Genomic DNA, 23,232 nt, shown 5'->3' on the forward strand with positions numbered 1-23,232 from the left:
AAAAAAGCAAAGCATAAACCTTAAAATTTTAGTTCTTTTAAAAAAAAATCAAACTGGACATTTATTTAAAATCAAACGAAATCCAAAATAAATAAAAAAACATGTCCCAAAATATAACTGCTGGCCCCAAGTCCATGAAAAAACAAACATTCCTATTCTTGAATTTTCATTTCCCTTCTTGTCGATTCCAGTTCCAAAATAGCACAGCCACCTCCTTTCCATTCTTGAATTTTTAACTTTTTTATTCAACTTTAAATTGGTATCATACTTTTTTTTAATTATTTTTTAGATAAAAATTCATCTTAAAAAAATATCAAATATGAGCGTTGAAGTCGAATCTAAATTTATCTTTTTTAAATTAAACTGAATTTAAACAAAAAATTGAACTTATTTTTCAAACCAAACTAGACCTAACTTAAAATATTAATTTAGATACTACACGGACCACCTCTACTCTAAACTCTACTCTCATCTTCATAGACATCAACCAATTAAAATAAAATTTTTTGTTTATCCAAAAATATTTGTGGCAGGAATTATTGGTTAAAAAAATGCTTAAACTAAAAATTGACCCCTAAACTATAGTAGTTTTAGATGCAAGTTTTTTATTATTAAAAATGTTCTCTAATTTTTTATGTGTTACTACTTTTGGCGTAAACCGTTTGGTCTATTTAAAAAAACAAAAAAACTCAAAGTGAATAGATGATATTTTAATAAAATAAAAAAATATTTTTCTTTCTATTTTTCATCGTCATCTTCCTCCCTTTCTTTTCCCCATAACCACCTACCTTCACAACTGCTTGCTACTACTCAAGATATTTATTTAGAAATTAATCAACTGTTTACATGAGAATACGGAGTGATAAGTTAGTTTATTTAGAGAGATGAGAAAATTATTAAGCTTTTGATGTTGTGTCATGTTGATTGCATCCATATCCTCTGGATTCAAGATCTTTAAAGTTGATTGAGAAAGAAGACATTGTTTGTTGCAACAGGGAATGATTGGATAAGTTCCTTCTTTTTGAATGAATGAGACTGTATTGGAAAAGCTAGTGTTTTCTTCTATCAGCCCAACTATAATACATCTTGTATCCAGGGATTTAAATAACAGTCGCGGTCGCATTTTCGGTCGCGTTGCGTTTATCGCGGTTGCGGATATAACGGATGTTATTGCAGTCATCGTGGGTGTCGCGGTCGTGAAGTTTTTTAAAATTCGCACAATTTATTGTAAAACATTCCAAGCCCTTTCCACAACTTCACTACTGATCTCCTTACTCTCTTCAGTAACCAAGGGCTTAACTTGACCACTTAGTTCTCCAGTTTTACCGACTGTTGCATGGCTTCCACGTTGTTCTTTACACTGGTGCACGTGTAAATCAAACAAACTCCTATTTGTTCTTCACTTAATCTTTTTAATCAACAAATTCAATGTTTCATTACTTGAAAACACAAAGGAAATACACCCCCAAACTACTTTCTTTCAAAAATATTTCAGGAGAAAGAAAGTGAGTGCAAGTGTGCAACAGTTGTTCTGGTTTCAACAGCAACATGGATATTGCTTCAAGTATATCAGTTCAACTTCATCACTGTCGCTTCATGGCTCATCATCTTCATCCTTGCTTCACTTTTCCTTTGGGGAAATGTTCTCAGGCTTCTCGGCTGTTCAAAGTGCTCTCATTTGTTTTTCAAGTGGTCATACAATCGGCATATCCCATTGCCCGGCTGTTTCGTGCCGATTGTACCATTCCACTGGCCCCGGTAGAATCGACCCAACCATGGACAGCGAGCACGCTAAAAATCTCAAGATCTTAGCTACTACTCACTCTTGCTCAAAAGAAGGGGTCTTTTCCAATTCGATGCTGCTTTAACCACTGTAACGAAAAATGACGGGAATAGCGGCCCGTTATTCCCACAATTAACTGTTACCCGTTAAATTACAGCCGCGATCCACCGCTATCGGTGTGACTCCGCTTCACACCGCTATTTTCAGCAATAGCAGTTTCGGACGGTACCGCTACCATTATATAACAGCCGCTATTCCGATATCGGACTGCTATTTAAATCCCTGCTTGTATCAGTAAAATGATATGGTGTGTTTAAATATGCTTCGGATATCGGACTTGCCCAATGATGTAGAGGTTTTTTTTTTATATCATCTCTTTCTTTATTTGAAGTTGATTTCTTATTTTAGTAGGAGTAAATTGAGATTACACTAATAGAACAGACTCTCATTGTTATTTGGCAACTTCTCAAGGCATATTATATGCTCAAATTTCTATGCCTTTTACATATTCATTAGTTGCAGCCGCAGGCATGTCAAGTTATCTACGTACTGAGAACATTGCTTGATGACAATCAAAAGATGCCAACAGAGACTAAGGGGAAATAAATATCGACTTAAAAGATCACGGGAAGGTATCTTCAGGAACATGATTTGTACTTTGAAAAGATGCAATATGTTCAACAATAGGGGCCAGCAGTTGTGAAAGTGGATGGTTATGGGGGAAAAGAAAAAGATGAAGCAAATGATAGAGAATGAATAATATTAAATAAATTTTTATTTTTACTTAATTAAAATACTACGTCTCAAATTAGTTTTGAAAATTTTTTAATAGTAACCAAATAAAACTTTAAGGGTTAAAATACCAGAAAATGCCATTTTTTTAACTAATAACAGAAATGGGTCAATTTTGTAAAAATTGACGAAAATGGGCTAATTTTACAAAAAAAACGCATCTAGCTGGTGTCCTTTTAAGAGGAAAGCCAGAAACGCGCATCCAACTCAGTGCTTTTTTCCCCTCTGACCAATAAAACGTGTCCAGGTCAGCGCTCTTAAGGGAAAACACATCTAGGTCAGCGCCCTCCCCCCCCCCCGCGGTCACTTCCAACGACTATTTGAAATAGCCGTTGGCCCCCCAACGTTCAAGATATACGACTTCCATTAGACCAACATTGGAAACAAATGTATGTATTTATTTTATTTTAAACTATATATAAATAACGTAGTCAGTTTTGTATTTAATAGTGTATATATAACTAATGTTTTTATCACGTTAATGTAATTTGAATGGACACCATGCGAGGATCCGACAATTCGAGTAGTAATCCTTAATGAATTCTTTGTGAATCCCAACGTTTGCCATGTTATGGTCTCATTGGTAATGTACGCCACCGTTGAGATGCACGAGACCGATAGACTGTTGAGGCAATTCAGATTCCGACAGTCGATTCCCATGGCACCTCAAGAGCTTGACGATCTGCATTGTATAGACTTATGGCGACCGAATGAGAATTGGTCGGTATTCCACTCGTAATATATCAACATGTGGAATAATCGGTATGATTTTTTACCTACTCGCAGACCTATTATCATTTCGGAGTTAGCATGCAATCCGGAGTACTTGCCATGGTTTAGGATCCATGGCAAGCCATATTTGTAGGGAAAGAGGCGAGACATCGGCATCCTATACGAGTAGGCCACGACATGGCCCTTTAAATCCAAAGGGTGGCGAGGCAAGCCCATCATCAACACCCATGCAAGAACCAGCCCTGACAGCCACAACATCAATTCCCAGACCACCCCCCGTTCAGTATGTACCATCTTATTCTAGTGTGTATCCTAACCCTTATTTTTTTACACAAGAACAATATGTTGCACCACAACCCCACTCGAAAGTTGAACCAATAAGGAATCTAGAGCGCAACCGTCGAGCACCCCGATGTGGCATAGATTTCGATCGTCATATACATTGATTAATTTTATTTTGTATTATTTAAGAAAAATGAAGTTATTTTGAATCTTTTTGTACATAGTCTGATTTTTGTACCGTTCATCTTTAGTAAACATGGAAATTAATTTTGATTTTTTTCACATACCATAACAATAAAATTTGATTTGACAAGAAATATTCCATGCTTTTGTTAAAAATAATTGAGAACCCAATTAGATGTGGACATATATTTTCTAGTTTGATTTCACATACCATAGCAATAAGATTTGATTTAATTTCACATATTATAATGGAATTGACATATGTTTTCTAGTTTGCTTAGTCATTTTGATATGGACATGATAGCATTGTATCGTCCGGGTTCCTACACCACCCGCATAACCTTGATTGATTTGACTTGTCCCGAATATCCATGTTGTCGCATATTCGATTTGACATAGGTCGACTTTTTGGTTGGCAATACAATCTTCTATCGAGTAACAACTTAAACGGAGCAAGTGATACAAGCAACCACTTACGTTCGTCTGGGACTGGTGGGAATATGTGTCTCTACATGTTGTACAAGTTTTCTAATTTATACACTTCATCGGCAAAGCTCATGGGATCCAAACAAATATTGATATAAATTGCAATTGCATGAGCGCATAGAAAACGAAGTGCGCCAAATTTCCCACAATCCTAAGACCTATTTCTCAGGTGTACACAGTACTATCCCCCGGTAATACCTTAATCTGGTCTATTGAACTCCTTTACCCGAAACCGTAGGTCATCGCGTGAGTGACAAACTATGTGCATGATGTTGGCTCGTGTCTTACCCTTCTTAATTTGTTATAGTACTGCCAGGCACCATACACGACCTCCTTGCATTTTCCCAGCATAACTCACCACTCGCTTTGGGAACAATTCCGCCAAACAGAAGTATGTCTCTTTGAAAATCAAGGTTATCGAAAAATGACGCATTCATTTTAAAATGGAACTGATACATTCTGTCAGGGTTAAGGTCATGTGGCCATATCTTAGACTCACATCGTAGGATTGTGTCCATTGATCGAAGAGTATGCTAGAGAGGTACCGTGCCCCTGCTGAGTTAGTTGACCATAAGATTTCCAACATATCATGAAAACGGTCCTTCATGATCTCATACCCTGTTAGTAGAAGTTGATAGTGATGATTACATACCAAAGAATATAAAAAAGCAAACGAAATATTACAAACCAAATAATATTGGTGATGATTACATACTCATGTTGGTCACTTGTGATCGCTCAACGGTAGAGGGATATTGCTAGTAGTAGTTGGACGCAACATGTCTTAGACAGTATCGATGGTGTGTGCGGTCTTAGAGGCTTCCCTGTCGTTTAATTGTAGATGGTATTCTATTTCCCTGACCCGAGATGATGCATATATCAAGTTGAGGGCAGACATGCCTCCTCAACTTAGACAGAAAGAAATCTCAGCTTTCTCCCTCGATGTTATTGCAAATGCAATTGGAAGGATCATCTGATTAACATCATGTGCCACAACCAACAACAATCGATGGGTATATCTACCATACATAAAGGTAACGTCTATTTGTACCAATGGCTTGCAGTACTGGAATGCTTGAGAGCATTACTTGAAGGTCCAAAACAGACGGCGGAAGACTCGGTATCTACGGAACAAGTGATCGTTGTGGTACGCGGGCTCCATTTCAAAATTTGTTACACAACCTGGGACGTACCTCTCTAGCACCTGATACCACTATCATATCTCGTTGTATGACACATCCCACCCACTGTGCATATTTTCCAAGGCCTTTTGCTTTTCTATTCATGCCTTGCGGTACAATGCGTGTAGTTGAATTGGCTACGAATATTTGTAATTAAAACCGGTACAGTAGTCCTCAAATCCACATTCATCATCAGTACTATTATGCACGCGATCATATTTGAATCCAACTTCGGATGATCTCGTGAAACACCTACAACTACACGAGTATGTAAGACCTTAATTAATAAAACCCTCATTAATAAAACCCTAATTAATAAAACCCTAAAAACCCTGTGGTACTTTACCAAAGGCAACACACGTATGCGGACCGATGAATTTTATTATCATCCATAATCTCGTCTTCTTCTTAACAGAAGCCATGATTTTTCATGCGCATCTACCATATTGCATTGCACACTTGGCCTCGAACCTCCCAGATTTAGGTTTAACCACGTGGAAGTTAACCCCATTCTTGATGTTGTATCGCTTTAATGCACTGAGAAAACCATCTTTACTGGAAAACTCCCTGTTCACTTCCAAATCATCCGAATCTAATGAAAGACTTGCATGGCCAAGCCTTCTATGTGGTAGTTTTGGAAACTCCAACTTGTCCTCTACCGATAGATCGACACTATGCATATTGGCTAGAGGCAAGTATGTCGTGAATCGTTGATCTTCTTCTTCTTCTTCTTCACCCCCTTCACCATCTTCCAATTCAGTTGGAACAGGCTCTGGTTTAAAAACTAATGCAACTTCTGAACCGTTGGCACCGGGCTCCCGGGGTGGATCCACATCAGATTCATTATCATCTTCATTCTCGGGCTCACCAACATATGCCATGTTGGAGGTCCCCTCGCTAGTGGACGTCGTAGGGAATACATCATCCCTTTTCTTGTACGTGTCAAAACATCCAAAATCACATGTTGATTGCCAACTACTGGAAGTTGCTACCATTCCCTAGAAAGTACCCCCTACGTTAAACATCGGCCTACCGATGTTCATGCCCCATCCACTAATTGAGTGTTGTGCAAGGGTTACGTATTCTGTTCTACCACCAAAACTCGATATTTCAATGTTCTGCCTCCCACGATTGAAATCTAAGACCGAGACAGATGAATGTTTTCCCATTGATGATTCTGGGATATCATGATGGGAACTTTCTAACAAAGTGGTTGGACTATCGACATTTTCAACCGTTATCGCCTCTCGAATAGAAAGAGATGTTGAAGTCGCAAGTCCTTCATCTGACCTTGAAAATTTCACATATAACTTAATAAACGATAATCCACTGTCGATGTGAGTCTACAACATTGCCTCCAAGCCCCAAGCACCTTTGATATTGAATACATCATATCACACGGGATAGACCGAAGCACAAAATTTGTAATATCCCTAAATCGGGTCTAGTAGCTTTGGGTATATTTTTCGGGTTTCGAGTGTGAAACTAGGAATTTATAGGGTTTCTAGTCATTTTTAATTTAATTTAAAAGGTTAATTTCATCTAAAATTAATTAAACAATAATCCAGAAAATTAAAAAATATATTTTTGAAAAATTAATTTTAAAGATTTTAAATAATTATTAGTGAAAATAATTAATTTAGGTTCAAAAAGAATTTTAAAATAATTTTTATTGGGGGTAATTTGAGTAAAAATTAATTAATAATTAAATAGGATTTAACTGTAAAACAAGGAAAATTTTATAGTATTTATATGGAAAATAAACCTTAAAATTTAGAATTTTGGAGCGAAATGATTAAATAGTAAAGTAAGGGAAATTTGGGAGTGGTCATTAAGCAAATTTCCCAATTTTTAAATTTCTGGTGGGTGATTTCAGTTTTAAAACTAATGTATCTAGCCTACTTTTCACACATTTTACATCAGATTAAAGAGCTTTAAAATTTGTTTTCTTTGCATGATTTTAAATATCTATCATCAGAGAATAGATCCAACCAATTTTCTTCTCAAAATACTCTCTCAATTCACCCGAAATTATTCTCAAAAGTAGCCAAAAATATTCTGAAATTTCTCAAGTTTCTTGAATCAAGATTTTTAATGAACGAATTTAGAGTGAATCAAAGGTAATCTTCAATCCTAAACTTTTTTTTATGATGATTAGAAATATTTGGACATGATTTGAGAGTCAATTACATGATTTTTATCAATGTCATCTTTTTTCCAAGAACACATGATTCTTTAATGGTTGATCTTGAATTTTGTGAGGAAATCCACAAATTAATGGATGTTCCAACTTAAAATGGATCTATTAAAAGGTTTTTGATCTTATTTATCAAGATTAAACATGATTTGTGAGGTAATTTAAAGAAATCTGAATTTCATCATCTTTGTGAACCGATTTTCTGGAATTTTTTGAATTTGATTTAAAGATGAAATTGATGTTTAGTATAAGTGTATTTGGCCTAGTATTGATTATTGAAAGTGTTTAGGAGGGCTAGAGAGATCGATTTTGTGAGGAATAGAGTTTTCGACTTGATGTTACAAATCTGGTAAGGTATCTTTGTGAGAGGATTTCGATTAGTATGGTTAATTAAAATTCGTGTTTATTATAGCATTGGAAAGGTGGTAATGTTTACTTTATCTCTGTTGAAGCTTTGAATCTTGAAGAGGACCGAGCTAACTAGAATTGAAGCTTGGATTTGCTTGGTTGATTACTTGTTTGTGGTAGAATAAATTGTGTGGTGAGTGTTTCTAAGGGCAATTTGGTAAATTGACCCTCATCTATGTTTAATTAGTAGCTTAATTGATGATTTCAATTGATTAATTATAGTTGAATGGCTGATTTTTGCAAGATTGATATTATATGTACAAGAGTTGAATTTTTATTGAATAATGGTAAGTAAGTAAGCATTTAGGTGGTTTTGTGTAATTTAATTAGGCTAATTATATTGATGATTAGAGAATGGTTATTGGTTTTTTTTTATCATGATATATTGGTGTTACAATTGGTAATTGAATATTGGAAAATGGCAAATGAAATGCTTGAATTAATTGGATGTTAAATGGCTATGTTACATGTTACACATAAGCATATTGTCACATTAAATTGAGCACAATAATGACTGATTTATATGCTATGTTTGACTGAATATATTGGCAACATACATGGCAGATCTATTGGATATAGTTGGCATGCCATAGGATTTGTGAGGACTCACCTTTATATGTGACACTATGAGCATATGGCTTTAGGTGGACTGATTTGTTTGGAGTAGATAATGGTGTATTGGGCATGAGTCTCCACTCATTGGGATATTTGAGGTGCTATAAGGGAGCGTGTGCTTCGGCCCGCTCAACTCGGTGGACTATATTTGATATTTGTGGGAGTTCAAAGATCCGTTTATCCGATGTATTATCACCCGATTAAGCCATGAGAAGTGTATGCCAATATATTTTTGTGTGATTATTGTTATATCATTTGATGTTTGTAAGCCATGAATAATTGATTATTGATATTGATATTGATAAAGCATATGGAAATTAAATTGACATGTTTCATTATTATGGCTGATAATTGGTGATTTATTGGATGTGATTTAAGTATGATTTGGATGTTGATTTACTAGTCGTTTTTATTAACATTCATTAAGCTTTTTAAAGCTCACAACCTCACAATTTGTGTAGATAATCGTCGGGCTTGAAGAGTTGAGGAGTCGAGCAAGAGAGTTCCAAGAGATTTAGTCTTGGTAGGGACTTTATTACACGTTTTAGAGACTGTAATTGGGCATTGTGGAACTCCCTAGAATTAGTTTAATTTTGGTTGTAATTAGACTTTGGACATTGGACATTTTATTTTGGGATGGTTTTATAATGAGTTTTAGGCATGTTTGAGTTTAATTATTGAATGATTTACGGTGTATTGTTGCTTGATAACACGGTGTGTGAGGCATGAAATTTACACTAACGATTGTTTAAATAAAGCTTCCATAAAGTGGTTTACTAGTGACTAAGGTACGCCACTTGTTTGATTTATTCAGTGTTTGTTATGCATGAAGTTGATTGTCTAATTCTATATAATTGAGGCTTGATTGATGTCAATAAACTAAATTGCAGGTGTATGTATATGTATGTTAATTAATCGTAGTTAAATCGGGTTTAATTGGCCATTAAAATATGTAAAATCGGGTTTTAAAATGAGTTTTTTTGCGAAAATGGGCGCAGTGGTTTTCACATGGACGTGTGAGGGGTTGCACACGAGCGTGTGGGTAGGTGAGACGAGCGTGTGGAGACTGAGCTATCACACACGAGCATGTGGGATTTCCACACTGGCGTATGTGATTGGTCTAAAAGCTTTTAACGACGCGAACACGGTCATTTAATGACACACGGTTTGGGGGACACGACCGTATGGGTTTTGGGGTTTGAATTTTTGTCTCTTTAAATTGGTATTCTAATTTGTTTAAGTTATAACCTAGTCCTTAATAATAAAACTTAAATTAGACATAGTAAACGAACTCAAATTAAGCTGAAATTTTTAGGCTTGCATAATTTGACTAAAAGAAGGTCGATAAACACTTAGATATAAAATCGGTTAGTTTTACCATAAGTGGTAAAATGATGAAAATTCCTTTATATTGAATTACCTAGGAAAAGTTTAAAATTGGCTCATAATTTGCTTCTGCATTAATAAATAACTAATAATTAGATAAGATTGAGGTGTTATAAGGTCGGGGTGTGTCTTGGGTGGTCGTTAACCAGAGAGTCACTTAGGTGGCTAATGTAATGCTTCGAATTAGGGCTAGTCCGTCTCGGTCGGGTTTGGGTTGTCACAAAATCGATACTTAATAAACGATACTCTAATTACCGTAGATCCAACGATTTTCGCCTAATTCATTTCTGAAGTTCTGGCAACTCTATGTTCTAGTTAAAACCAGTCGTTCTGTGTTCTCTGATAAGAAAATCACGCCGTTCTCGGTGTCCCGGACCTTACTATCATAGTAAATAATAGCACTAATTCGCCCACTCATTTTTGACCAAATTATATGTCGAGAGAAATTCGAAACAAAAGCATTATGCAAAAAATATAATGCTTCAAATAAATATTAACATGAAAAATAAATGTTTATGCTTACTTTTTTTACAAATAATATCGTTGCTCCAACTTATACCTTCCCTACAAACTTCTAATCTTTTGAACTTATTCAAATTCTATTGCTCTAACTTATGCCACCAAATGCTGAAATATGGGTCATTTATAGCCCAATGGATAACATCCCACTTGTTTCTATAAAAATGCCTCGAATAGTGGGGGTTAAAATTTGTAGAGAAAAAACGCTCCAAGTAGGATGCACTATCAGCAACAGTATTGAAAAGGGCATCCAGGTGGAAGCACTTTCAGTATTTTGCTAACAGTGCATTCTGCTTAAAGCATATTTCAAAAACATTTCAAATATCCCGGGATATTTTCTCAAAACCTATCTAATCAAAATTATTTTTTCAGAACCCTTGAACACTAAAAACCCTAACAATAAAACCAAAAACTCTAAAACAAACCCAAAACCCTAATTAACATACACCCAAAACCCTAATAATAAAACTATTTTTCCTTAAACCCTAAAACACAAATTAATAAACACATAAAAATTAAATAAAACACTAATTTAATAAACACTAAACCCTAATTAAAATTCTAAACCCTAATTTAATAAACCTTAAATTCTAATTAAATAATTAAAAACCTAAAAAACACAGGGGAAACTTGCTGACCTAGATGTGTTTTTTCCCAGTGCACTGACCTGGACGAGTTTTACTGGTCAAGGGGGAAAAACATTGTGCTAGACGTGTTTTACTGATTTTCCCCTAAAAATAGGACCAACTAAGCGCGTTTTTGTAAAATTGGTCTATTTCTGTCAATTTTTACAAAATTAGCCCATTTTCGTTATTATTTTATAAAATTGGCCTTTTCTAGTATTAAACCCAACTTTAGTAACATTTTTCTTAAAAAAGAATTTTAGATAACTAAATAGAAAACCAGTAGGTAAGTTTTTTATTTAAGAAAAAAAACCCAAATGAAATAGCTTGAATCGTAAGCTGAAATCTTGTTAACATTATATCTAATTATCAATAGTTCTTCACTAGTATTGATTATCACTCCAAAAAATAGAAGAAAAACCCAAACAAATTCACCCATCAAGTAGGCATCTGAAATCGACAAAGTGGACAAAGATTACTCTTCTCCAACCAGCTTAAGATGCAATGTAGATGATATATATGAGAGCAAGGCATTTGAATAACTTTAAACCCATCCAAAATCTCTTCCAAACAAATCACGCACTGCACTACGGTAAACTTGCCTTCTTCAACTTTAACCTTCTTCAGTGATCCCTTGCGCTTATCGACGGCTTCGTCCTCTGATGGTGTTGCAGCAGCAGGACCCAGAGTGACGATAATTGGGATGTTCTTGCGCTTCTTGTTCTGTGTTTCCTTCATGGCGGAACGAGCACATTCTATGATCTTTAGCATCACCCTGGCATGAAGGCTAAAGGGTATTTCCATTTGCGAAAGCTTGCTAGATATAGCCGACCACGATGTGCTGCTGGCCTGCGTTAACTGATCCTGTGGCAGCAATAGCTGTTGAATGATGGTTTCATGATCAGATACAATGTTAGCGAAGATTTCAATAGAAAACACAGGACACAGCGACGAATCTTCTTCTACTTGCATCACCACTTCACCATCTTCACCCTCCATCTGCCATGCCTCACATTCATAGTAACACATTATTCTGTGTGTGCAAGGCAAAATACCCTTAACAAAGAAACAAAACCCAACAAAATATGTTATATGTTTGGTGGGTGGGTGGGTGGGTGGCTTAATGTGTATTCATTGAAGGTTTAGAAGAGTGGGTGAACATTTTTATTGATTACAACTTGATTTCTAAGATTTTTGCAATTCGGAAAATGATTTTGAATTTGAAATTTTGTTTGTTGGTGTTAAGGCTACTCATTTAGGTAGATGTAAGTTACACTTTTTTTTTTAACAAACATGAGGAGAGAAGTGACTGGGAAGCTAAAAAATAGAAAGGTAGCTAACAACTTTGATTAGGACTTAAATGTTTTGAATATTAAATAATTGGAAGAAGATAAATATTTCTATTTTCTTGATTATTAGTATAATAATATGAAGAAAAAAAATCTATTTCTTATAAAGTGTAATTTCACCCAAATTTGATGAAGTACTGATAACTCATTAAAAAAATGTTTCAGCTGGATGAACCAGGGAAAGAGGTCATAGAATTTTCTTTTCCCATCATATCTATTATACAATTAATCACTGGATTTTAGTGATAAAAGAGATGGTTAAGTAAAAATGCATGCTCATTGCTGTGCGGGATGCCAAAGTGACTATATACACTAGAAATTATTAGAATTCCTCAAATAAATTGAATATATTGTCATACCCCAACAGATCCTGCTCATATCTATATATCTATGAACCCCTCAAATAACATAAACTCCACAAATTGTTTAATCTATTTAGAGCCCCAGCTCAATCAAAGGGTCAAAGCCTTCCATGGGATAAACCCATGAAACCATGCTAACACAAAGAAGCATGTTACTGGCTTCATCTGGTTTTTTTCTTTCCCTAATAGAAGGAAGATTCTACAGTCTCTCCCGGCCAACAGAGCACGTAAGGATGGATGTATTAAAAATTTTAGATTTCCGTCGGGCATTCCTTTCATGTTTTAAAACAAGTAAATATTTTATATACACAATTCATGCACTTTAATATATTGAAAATATTGGTTGAAAGTTGATATGTTGGTTTCATAACTTACGTATAATGGCTTCACTCACAATAGTATAATCATATCTTAATAAAAGGAGTAATAGTTTCCTCTTAATGACATTGTATAATTATGAAAATGGAACAATAACCATGGGTCATTTTTTTAGACAATTTGATAGGGGACCAGCGGACTAAGATCATGTTCAAGTTGTTTAACACCAAAAGATTCGGATTTGACTTGGAAAGAAGAAGCAAAACAGATATAAGAAACCAAAGAAAAAAAACAATTAAAAGAAGAAATTTAAGAACAAATAATAAATATTTAAAACAATAAATAAATTATTTTAATAAAATTCACCACATTCGGTAATACATTACAAACGATTTTATCATTAGAGGTATAAATAATCATTTAGTAATCATTTTCATTATGGAATATACAATGGAAATCATGTGCTTGGATTGTGTATACAAAATATTTAAACAAGCAAATGATGTCAAGTTATAGTATAGTTTTACAATGAAATGCCTGCTAGGTAAGTATATCAAGGATTGTACCTTTAAGGATAGATTTCACAATGTTAAGGTCTAATTGAATCTTGTTAGTTTTGATTTTCAAATGTTTTGATATAACAAAATAAATGCTAAAATGACTTAATCAAATTTGCAAAATTTTTCTTAAAGTTTTTAAAATTATTTTCAAGTGTTACATGTAACACCTCAATTTTGGTGAATCTAAAGTTTTGGGCGTATAGAAGTAGACAGTCTGTTTGGTGTGGTGTTATCTGCCCAAATGACCATTTTGACGCATAAGTGTGGGTGTATAATAACCACCACGTGAGTTGGTAAGATTTTGATTTCATGATATTCTACTATATGAAGGAGATGTTCGTGTTAAGGGATAAAAGTGAATTATGGAATGGACGAGTTCTGGGAACTCTATTTGGTGTGTAGAGGAGTTGGGTAGGAAGTTTTCTAAAAAAATATTGGCATTATGTTTTTCAAAAATACTACATTGACATAATCATGCATGCACAATTTTGCTCATTTGAACTTGATGAAATTCTCTGCATTATTCTGAGTTGTTTGATGTGTTATCTGTGCTTATGTTTGAGTTAAGTTACACACTGAGCTTAATAGCTCACCCCTTTCATTTCACTATTTCAGGTAATCGACAGAATTAGGAATGGGTGGTGTTTGGGAACTCGGATTGCTTTTCTCGCATATGATGGCTTGAAATACTAATAATTAAATCTTTTGGACTTTTAATTTTTGAACTAATTTTTGGGTTTAATTTTTCTTTCGAGTTTCTATGGTGGATTTTGTTATTTATTAAAGATTTTTGCATGATTTTTGTCAATTAAAACAAATGCTCGGTTTTCAAAATTAAACAATCTTCTAATTTTTCCGCTGCAAATTTGAAATGAGTTTTACGAAAGCTAATAACGAAAGTTTCAAAATATGCTTAATCAAAAAATTTATATGTTTTGGGGTTCTGTGGCGGGTTGGGAAGGGTGATTACATCAACATCTGGAACGACCCCTGGTTACCTGGAAGAGAGAATAATCGAATTTCAGTGCAGATGATTAGGCCTATTTGGACTACCGTCAATCAGCTAATTATAACAGAGACTAGTACCTGGGATAGGGAGCTGGTTCATAACTTGGTGGACGAGAGTACAGCTGATCGTATTTTCGCTATTCCCATTTCTGGAAGTGGTCCGGAGGATAGGTTGGTTTGGAAACATGAGGGTTCTAGGGAATACTCTATTAAGAGTGGGTATCGGGCTCTTAATACAGACTACTTACGAGGCTCTACTTACAGGTCCTCTTTTGGTGAGGATTACAAAGTTTTTTACAATGCTTTATGGTCATTGAACATTCTAGGGAAAATTAAAATACATATTTAGAGGCTGGTGAATAATTTGGTGCCTCACTTTGGTAATTTGGCGCGTAGGACTTTGTGTGTAGAAGTATCGTGTCCGCTGTGTAAGGAAGAGCTGGAGGATTCTGATCACCTATTGTGGTCTTGTGGTATCTGGTAGAGGGTGTAGGCATTGTTAACAGTGAAGATTCCTTCATTCGAAGAATCGGTGGGTCATACGCTCCGTTTTGTTAAAATGTTCTCTGCAGCTGATGAACAACAAAAACTAATCACTGCGATATCCATGTGGAGTCTTTGGTTCCATAAAAATAAGCTAGTTCATGAAGGGGTTAAATTCTCGATGCAGGAGGTGTTGGGGTTTATACGGGGATATGTGCATAAAATTTGTCTTAATTATATGTCTCTCTGTTCCTCTCGTAGACTACTGATTAAGGAGATCTAGAGACCACCGAACCAAGGAGTTATCAAGTTAAAATTTGATGCGTCTCTCCTAAAGGAAGAGAAGCTCGCTGTAACAGCAGTTCTAGCCAGAGATTTTACAGGTGAGATTGTAGGGGCAGAAATTTATCTTTTTAAAGATGTCGCCTACGCGTTTGTGGCAGAAGCAAGGGCTTGTGAAAGGGTGCTAATCTTCGCGAGTATAATGTGTTTCCGTCGACTGGTTGTGGAAGGCGATTCGCTGACAGTTATAAAAAATGTTCAAAAGAATGAGAAAGATAAATCGGTGCTCAGACTGATTACACATCACATCTATAATTTGGGTATGTTTTTTGATGAGATATCTTACCTTGCAGTGCCTCGATTGATTAATGAGGCAGCTCATACACTGGCGTTGGAGGGTCGGAGACGAAAGATCTATGGGGGTTGGATCAATGGAGTGCTTGAATTAGTCAGATTAGCGGCATTGCAGGACCGTTTGGCTTGGGACCAGCGGAGCTGAGTTCATCTTGCTTTACTTTGGAAACGGAGGAGGGTCATCCAAAGTGCTTGTTCTCTCATTATACTTGTTCCAGAATCTGATGGTGAGAAGAGAAATGGCTGATATTGGGTGGAAAAAGTGGTTTTCTTTGGCTCAAGCATTGTTTTCTGATGCTTTGGTATTGATAGTTTCTAGGCGTTCTTTTTTGGTGCTTGCTAGCTGTTTTGGTTGTTGTTTTATGTTGCTTTTCTTCTAACGTTTCAGATACTGTTTGTCTTGAGCCGTTTTTATTAATATCAGTCTATTTTTAGCTTAAAAAAATTATATGTTTTCACTTATTGAAATCACGGTTTTCAAAGTATCAACTCCAAAATTTCTGTTGCAAAACTCAGTATCAAATTAAATGTTATTCCGCAAAATAAATAAGTTCTGCGTGTGATTTAGAAGTGATCATGGGTTGGGCTACCCGGCCCGGCCCGACTTGACAGCCCGGCCGAAAAATGGGAGGGTTCGGTAAAAATATAGGCCTAAAATATGGGTTTGGGAAAAAAATAAGGCCCGTTTAGAAAACGAGCCGGACCTCGGGTAAAAATTTTTTGGCCCGAGCCCGCCCGGCCTGGCCCGAATTATATATTAAATATTCATGCAATAGTATTAAAATATATTTTAAGAAAAACATCCAGGAACACCATAGATTTCTCCATATTTTTGGGTTTTTCGAGTTTTCAACCAAATGTTTCATTTCTCGTTAACTAAGGTAATGATTCGATTCCTTATTGGTTTTTTTTATGTTATTTGATCCTTTAAATTAAGTTTTTAGCTGTTAAATCGCATGTTTTAAATAAAAGCTAAAAATTGGGTCGTTAATGGTGGATTTCAAGATTTTTGGTAAAAACATGGTTTCAAAGTGTTTTTCAATTGGTTTTGACACAATCAGAAGTTTTCTAAACTTTAAATTTTTATTGAAGATTTCCAACATTTTAATGATTTATTGTGAAAATTGCCATAAACATGTCAAAAAATTTGATACCATGAATTGGGTAGTTTTGAGTAGTTTAAAGGTTGAGAATCAGTTGTAGGTGAATAATAAGATGAACGGAATTAGTTTTAGGAAAAAAAAGATTAAGTATAGACTGAGATAATTGAAATTCAAGTTTTCTATGTTGAAAGTTTTAATCACAAGAGAATTTAACTTAGGCTTGTATTTTGATTGTTTGAAGTGAGTCTTTAGCTGATTGTTGATTGTGTTGTTGTATGATTTACCTTGTTGAAGATTTAGAATCATTAGTACCTTCAACAAGTAAAGATAAAGGAAAGGAAAATATGGTTTAAGCTTTCATAATTAGGCAAAAGCGTGATCAGTGAGTATTTGGAAATGTTACATTAGACACGATTCATAGTGTTAATTAGGAGCTTACGAATAGCCTAAACCTTTATCCTAAGTTCTGAGTGTAAGTTTTCTATTTCCCTTGTTTTATTTTGGCAAATTATGCAATTATGTGAATTGATTATTATGATACGATATTGTAATATGAGACATGTTTGATGACTATTGTGTATTGTGTTGTGTTGTGGGCATGATATACGTCCCAAATAACAGTGGTAATGATATGTTAATAATGCAAATATGTAGCGAAAGCGAGTGGAATTTCGGTAAGTATATATGTGCTGAATTATAGAATGTGATACTATTATGACAGGTAATATGTGAGAATACTTGTATGTGATATATGATGTATTGATTTTAATGCACACATATGTGGTCGAATGTGTTGGAAAAATACGAGTTTGGAAAATGCAGCGGAAAATAAATTTAGGAAAAAATTATAGTTTTAATTTTTTTTCCAAAACAAGATCTTGGTTGTGATATCTAAAGTAATAAACACTTAATTAAAATTAATTAAAATTGTACATTTTTTATTCATCTAGGATGAGTACTTCAACTAAGTAGTCTTCTCTGCAATCCTCAAGCTCACATCTGCTAATTGTGGGCTAGCTTCGAATAAAAAAATTCGCAAAAATTTCCAATGGGGTAATTTTGTAACTTCTCTAAATCTTTGGGTCAAGTTTTAAATTAAAAAAATATCTCTATAAATTTTTTAAAATAATCTCTTCAGAGAATTTTCTCTTTATATAGAGAGAGTTTAGAGAGTTCAACTATGATTAAACTTAATCACTTTAATATTAAATCTTATTAAAATAATAAAATGTTCACTTTAATATTAAATTAATAAAATACTATTCAGACAAGTATTAAATTTAATTTAATATTAAACTATTAAAATAATATTATTTTTGGAGTAACTAATCTAAAATTAAATTATCTGGTAGATCCCCAATAGGAGTGTAACTCTTCCACTGCTTAACCACAGATGACCAACCGCCATCGGTCACTAGGATGTCGCCGTCGTAGCCACCGGCACCGCTGTGTCTGGTGATGTAGGTGCGACACCCTTACGGAACCTCGAGTTAGTTCGACTGCTGCTAGTTCGGTCTAGGTCAGTGACGACCCAACCAGTCCAGGTCAGTGACAATCCGACCAATCTAGTCTAGCAACCGGTTGGACTGTCGGCCCGGTTTCACATATCGAGCCCGGTTCGACCAGTTTTTGAGTCTTATGATCAGTATAGATGTGACACTTTTCTTCGTATAGGTAATGTCTCAAAATCTTTATAGCAAAAACCACAACAACTAGCTCTAAATCATGCATCGGATAATTGTGTTCATGTGTTTTCAACTGACGAGACGCATAAGCGATTACTTTCCCGTCTTACATCAAAACACAACCGAGACCGCTCAAAAAAAGGATCACTATAGACTACAAAATCCTTTCCCAATTCTGGTAAAGTCAAAATCAGCGCTTCAGTCAACATTTGTTTCAATTTATCAAACCTTTATTAACACTGATAGTCCCAGACGAATTGAACATTATTATGCAACAGCTTTATCATCGGCAAATCTATCTTCAAAAATCTATTTACAAATCTTCGATAATAACCAGCTAGTCCAACAAAACTGCGAAGCTCTGACACATTCCTCGGTGCTTTCCATTGAACAATTGCCTTGGTCTTTTTTGAATCAACTCCAATCCCATCTGCCAAGATAACATGCCCCAAAAACACAACTTCAGATAACCAAAATTCACACTTACTAAGCTTTCCATATAATTGTTTCTCTCGTAACACTTGCAAAAAAATTCTAAGATGTTGTTCATGCTCGGATTGAAATTTCAAATAGATCAAAATGTCGTCAATAAAAACTACCACAAATTGATCCAAATATGGTTGGAAAATACGGTTCATGAGATCCATGAAGTCTTCCAAAACATTCGTCAGTCCAAAAGGCATCACCAAAAATTCGTATTGACCATAACGCATATGAAACACCGTCTTCGGTATGTCACTATCTTTCACTTTCAATTGATAGTAACCCGATCTCAAATTGATCTTTGAAAAGATAGAAGCTCTTTTTAGTTAATCCAATAATTCATCAATATGAGGTAGAGGGTATCGATTCTTAATTGTCAACTTATTCAATTGTCGATAGTTAATACAGAGCCACATCGAGCCACCTTTCTTTTTGATGAAAAGCACTGGAGCTCCCCAAGGCGATATACTAGGGCATTTAAAGCCACGATCCAACAAATCTTGCAATTGCACCTTCAATTCTTTCAATTTTGTAGGTGTCATACGATAGGGAGATATTGACATTGGAGCCGTACTAGGAAACACTTCAATTGCGAACTCAATCTCCCAATTTAGTGGTAACACTGGTAATTCCTCGGGAAACACAACATGGAATTCACAAACAGTTCAGATTTTACTACTCTGACTATCACCAGAATTTGAATTGATAACATAGGCTAGAAAATCTTCACAGCCTTACTTGAGAAGTTTATCATTCGAATTGCGGAAATGATACGAGTTGAACCACTCGTTCAAACACCATTCACTTTAATCATATCACCATCCTCACTCTGAACAACAAACTTCTTTTTACGGCAATCTAGAATCACTTCATGTTCCGTAAGTCAATCCATTCCCAAAATCAAATCAAAATTGCCAAACAACATTATCTACAAATCAACAGGGAATGTTATATTCTGTATCACTAATAATCTCTTACACACCTAAACTTCTAACACAGATTGTCCCAACGGACTTGACACCACTATCGATACTCTAGACGTCTCAGATTTTAAACTTCCCGATTTAATAATTTAGTATTAACATACGAATACGAAGATCCCAGATCTATTAAAGCATAAATAGGTCCTGAATGCAATAAAAAGATGTCTGTCACAAAGTCATTAGCATCGCCATCGTCACGTGTCCGCACAACATAAGCTCGGGCTGGCGCTCTAGCCTCTAATTGATGAGTAACGGCAACATTTCCCTTTCTAGTACCACCTCTCGAAAATGAACCACCTCGACTCGACCCGCGACCCGTAGGTGCAGGCACAAACCTTTAAGAAGTAACAGGGGTAGTATTCTCATTCTTCAGACACTCTCTAGCAAAATGCTCTGTGGATACACAGTGAAAACAACCTCAAGTTAACTTTCAGCATTCATCACAGTGTTTTTTCTCGTAGTGTTCACAATTCGGAATATCAGTATCCCTGAATGGACCTTACACACTACCCGTAGACACAGTTAGTTGTCGACTATGATTTCTACCAACTCTATCTGACTTAAAAGTTGACTTCTAGCTACCACAAAATTCTCTAGTTCACTTCGGTTGTGGATTTGGGCTGACAGCTCCAGGACGTTTTACAGCAGACGAGTAATCTCAGCTTTTTTATCAAGACCCAAAGTTTGTTCTACCATTCTCGCCCAATCAACTAAATCAACAAACTCAGTAATTCTATGCGATACTAACTGTACCCAAAGTTCATCATGTAAACTACACAAAAATCGCTTGCAACTTTCAATATCAGTCAACACAAATTCAACAGCCTACCTACTAAGTCGCGAAAACTTTCGTTCATAATCAACCACAGACATTCCACCTTATTTCAGCATCAAAAACTCTTGTCTTCTATCTTCAATATACAAATTCGCCAACATATTTCTTTTGAAATTCCTTTTGAAAGAATCCCCAATTAGCCTGATCTGCGGATGCGTCGCGTGTCACTATTGCCCCCAGGTATATGCTTCTCCTTGCAGCAGAGAAATAGCAAAAATTACACTTTCACATGGGTTGCATTCAAGTTGTTGCAAGACGCGTTTAGTGGATTCAATCCAAACTTCAGCTGTGAAATGATCAACTCCTTTCAACCCTAAGAATTCGATCGCATTATATCTACGTAACTCTTTTACCGAAGCTCGACGAACAGGGGGTGCAGATGCCATAGTAGATGTAGTTCCCGTAACACGCTGAAAAACATCAGTTATAGCTCGAAGCAAATGTGAGTCACCTCCTCCCTCAATATTACATCGCTCAACGTTAGGTTATTGAGCACTAACTGGATTAACACTCGATGTTATCGATTCGGTTCCATCTAAGTCATTAGAGACATCTTCTTCGGTATACATCTCTTGATCAACATCATTATTATAATCATCCAACATTTTCAACTATAAAACAAAAGCAAATATATCAGCATCCAAATCTCGACTTAATTTGACTCAATTATGGCATGTACCTCTAGGCTCAATTTTTAACTCAATTTAGTTCGAGAATCGATTAAACTGCAAGCTCTGATACCATTAAATGTAACACGCCTAACTCGTATCCTCACTAAAATAGGGTTTCAAAGCATTACCGAATAAATGTTACCTAAATCATTCATTTCAAAATGTCTTAATAATCATAACATAATCCATCATTAAGCATGCATATCGTCCCTTATTTAAGCCCTTGAGGCCTTAGAATCACTTTAGAAAAGATTCAGGACTAAATCGAGAACATTTGAAAATTTGAGGAAAAAATTAGAAAAATTCAACTACATGGGTCACACGGCCGTGTGGCCAAGCCGTGTGACTCATACGGCTTAGACACATGCCTGTGTCTCAAGCCGTGTAACTTTCGAAATAGGGACACACGGCCGTGTCCATGCCCATGTAATTCTCTGACTTGGATCACACGGTCAAGCCACACGCCCATGTGCCAAGCTGTGTACTAATTGACTTACTTCCCAAGCACCCCACATATGACACACGGTCGTGTCGCCCAGTCGTGTGTCTTACACGGCCAAGTCACACGCCTGTGTGGACTTAAAATGCACCTTAAACAACAAGTTTATCATTTCCTACTTGCTTGGGCATTAAGCAACTCAAAAACCATTCGTTTAAACTATTCAAAACATGATCAAACATACTCAAACATGCTAAAATAATCATCCTAGGTGCCTAACCAATGTACCCTCATCGGTACCACAAGTTATATCATCAAAACATATCATCCATGCATCATTCAAATCAAACTTTTAAACATGCCAAAATCAATAAATTTGGCTTAGTTTATATCTACCTAAAACATCAAACTTAAATTCAAAAACACTTAACAAGTCTTGATTCAAATCAACATGCCAAATTATGGCTCCAAATACAAATATAAGTTTATATAAATACCAAACCAACATTATACTTAACTCAATTACATCACATATACCAAATTCATTAAAAACCAAACACATCCTAGGTACATGCCATTACAAAAGATAAACATCACCACATTTGAGATCGGGATCATTGTTGGATGCTCAGTCAGTGATTAAAAGAAAAGTACCTAACCTGCGCACGAAAAACAAAACCGCACGCTGAGTAAAACTCAGTGATATTTCTATAATCCAAACAATTAAAGACAAAATGAAACAAGAATGCATAATTGGAATTATACAAACATACTATTGTCTAAGCTTACCATTACCATATACCATCATTTCAAATTTATGCATATTACCATATCATTTCATACTAAACTAAATTTTGACATGGTATTATATTTGATTTGTTTAACAAATATCTCAATTCACATCACTTGCTATATAAATAGCTTTTCACACGTCAATCAACACTTGTTTTTACAATGGCATTATCCATTCCATATTTAATTTATGAGTACATAACTCATATATTTCATTTAATCACAACATATCTCATTTTTCATGTTTCAATTCACTATCTCATTTCCATTTCACATGCCATGCCATTTCAATATTGATTATAGAACTTTATTATTTAATTACCCATATTAACACGACT

General features: G+C 35.3%; 1 protein-coding gene and 1 long non-coding RNA gene across 2 annotated transcripts; both read right to left on the reverse strand.

Moving 5' to 3' along the window:
• Positions 1 to 11,625: 11,625 nt before the first annotated feature.
• LOC121224943 (E3 ubiquitin-protein ligase RHA2A) lies at positions 11,626 to 12,216 on the reverse strand. Its single transcript, XM_041108596.1, has one exon. It carries the CDS (start codon positions 12,214 to 12,216, stop codon positions 11,626 to 11,628), a length of 591 nt encoding a protein of 196 aa, XP_040964530.1.
• Positions 12,217 to 14,667: 2,451 nt separating this feature from the next.
• On the reverse strand, positions 14,668 to 16,299 carry LOC107918759 (uncharacterized). Its single transcript, XR_001690222.2, has 3 exons — positions 15,896 to 16,299; positions 14,863 to 15,787; positions 14,668 to 14,774 (listed from the first exon to the last, which is right to left on the reverse strand). It is a non-coding gene; the product is annotated as an uncharacterized lncRNA (long non-coding RNA).
• Between the last annotated feature and the right edge of the window lie 6,933 nt (positions 16,300 to 23,232).

Source organism: Gossypium hirsutum, chromosome D13, assembly GCF_007990345.1.
Source record: "Gossypium hirsutum isolate 1008001.06 chromosome D13, Gossypium_hirsutum_v2.1, whole genome shotgun sequence".
Lineage (NCBI taxonomy): Eukaryota > Viridiplantae > Streptophyta > Magnoliopsida > Malvales > Malvaceae > Gossypium > Gossypium hirsutum.

Excerpts from the sequence above, each read along its gene's own strand:
- LOC121224943 (XM_041108596.1), bottom strand. The coding sequence starts at position 12,216 with ATGTGTTACTATGAATGTGAGGCATGGCAGATGGAGGGTGAAGATGGT.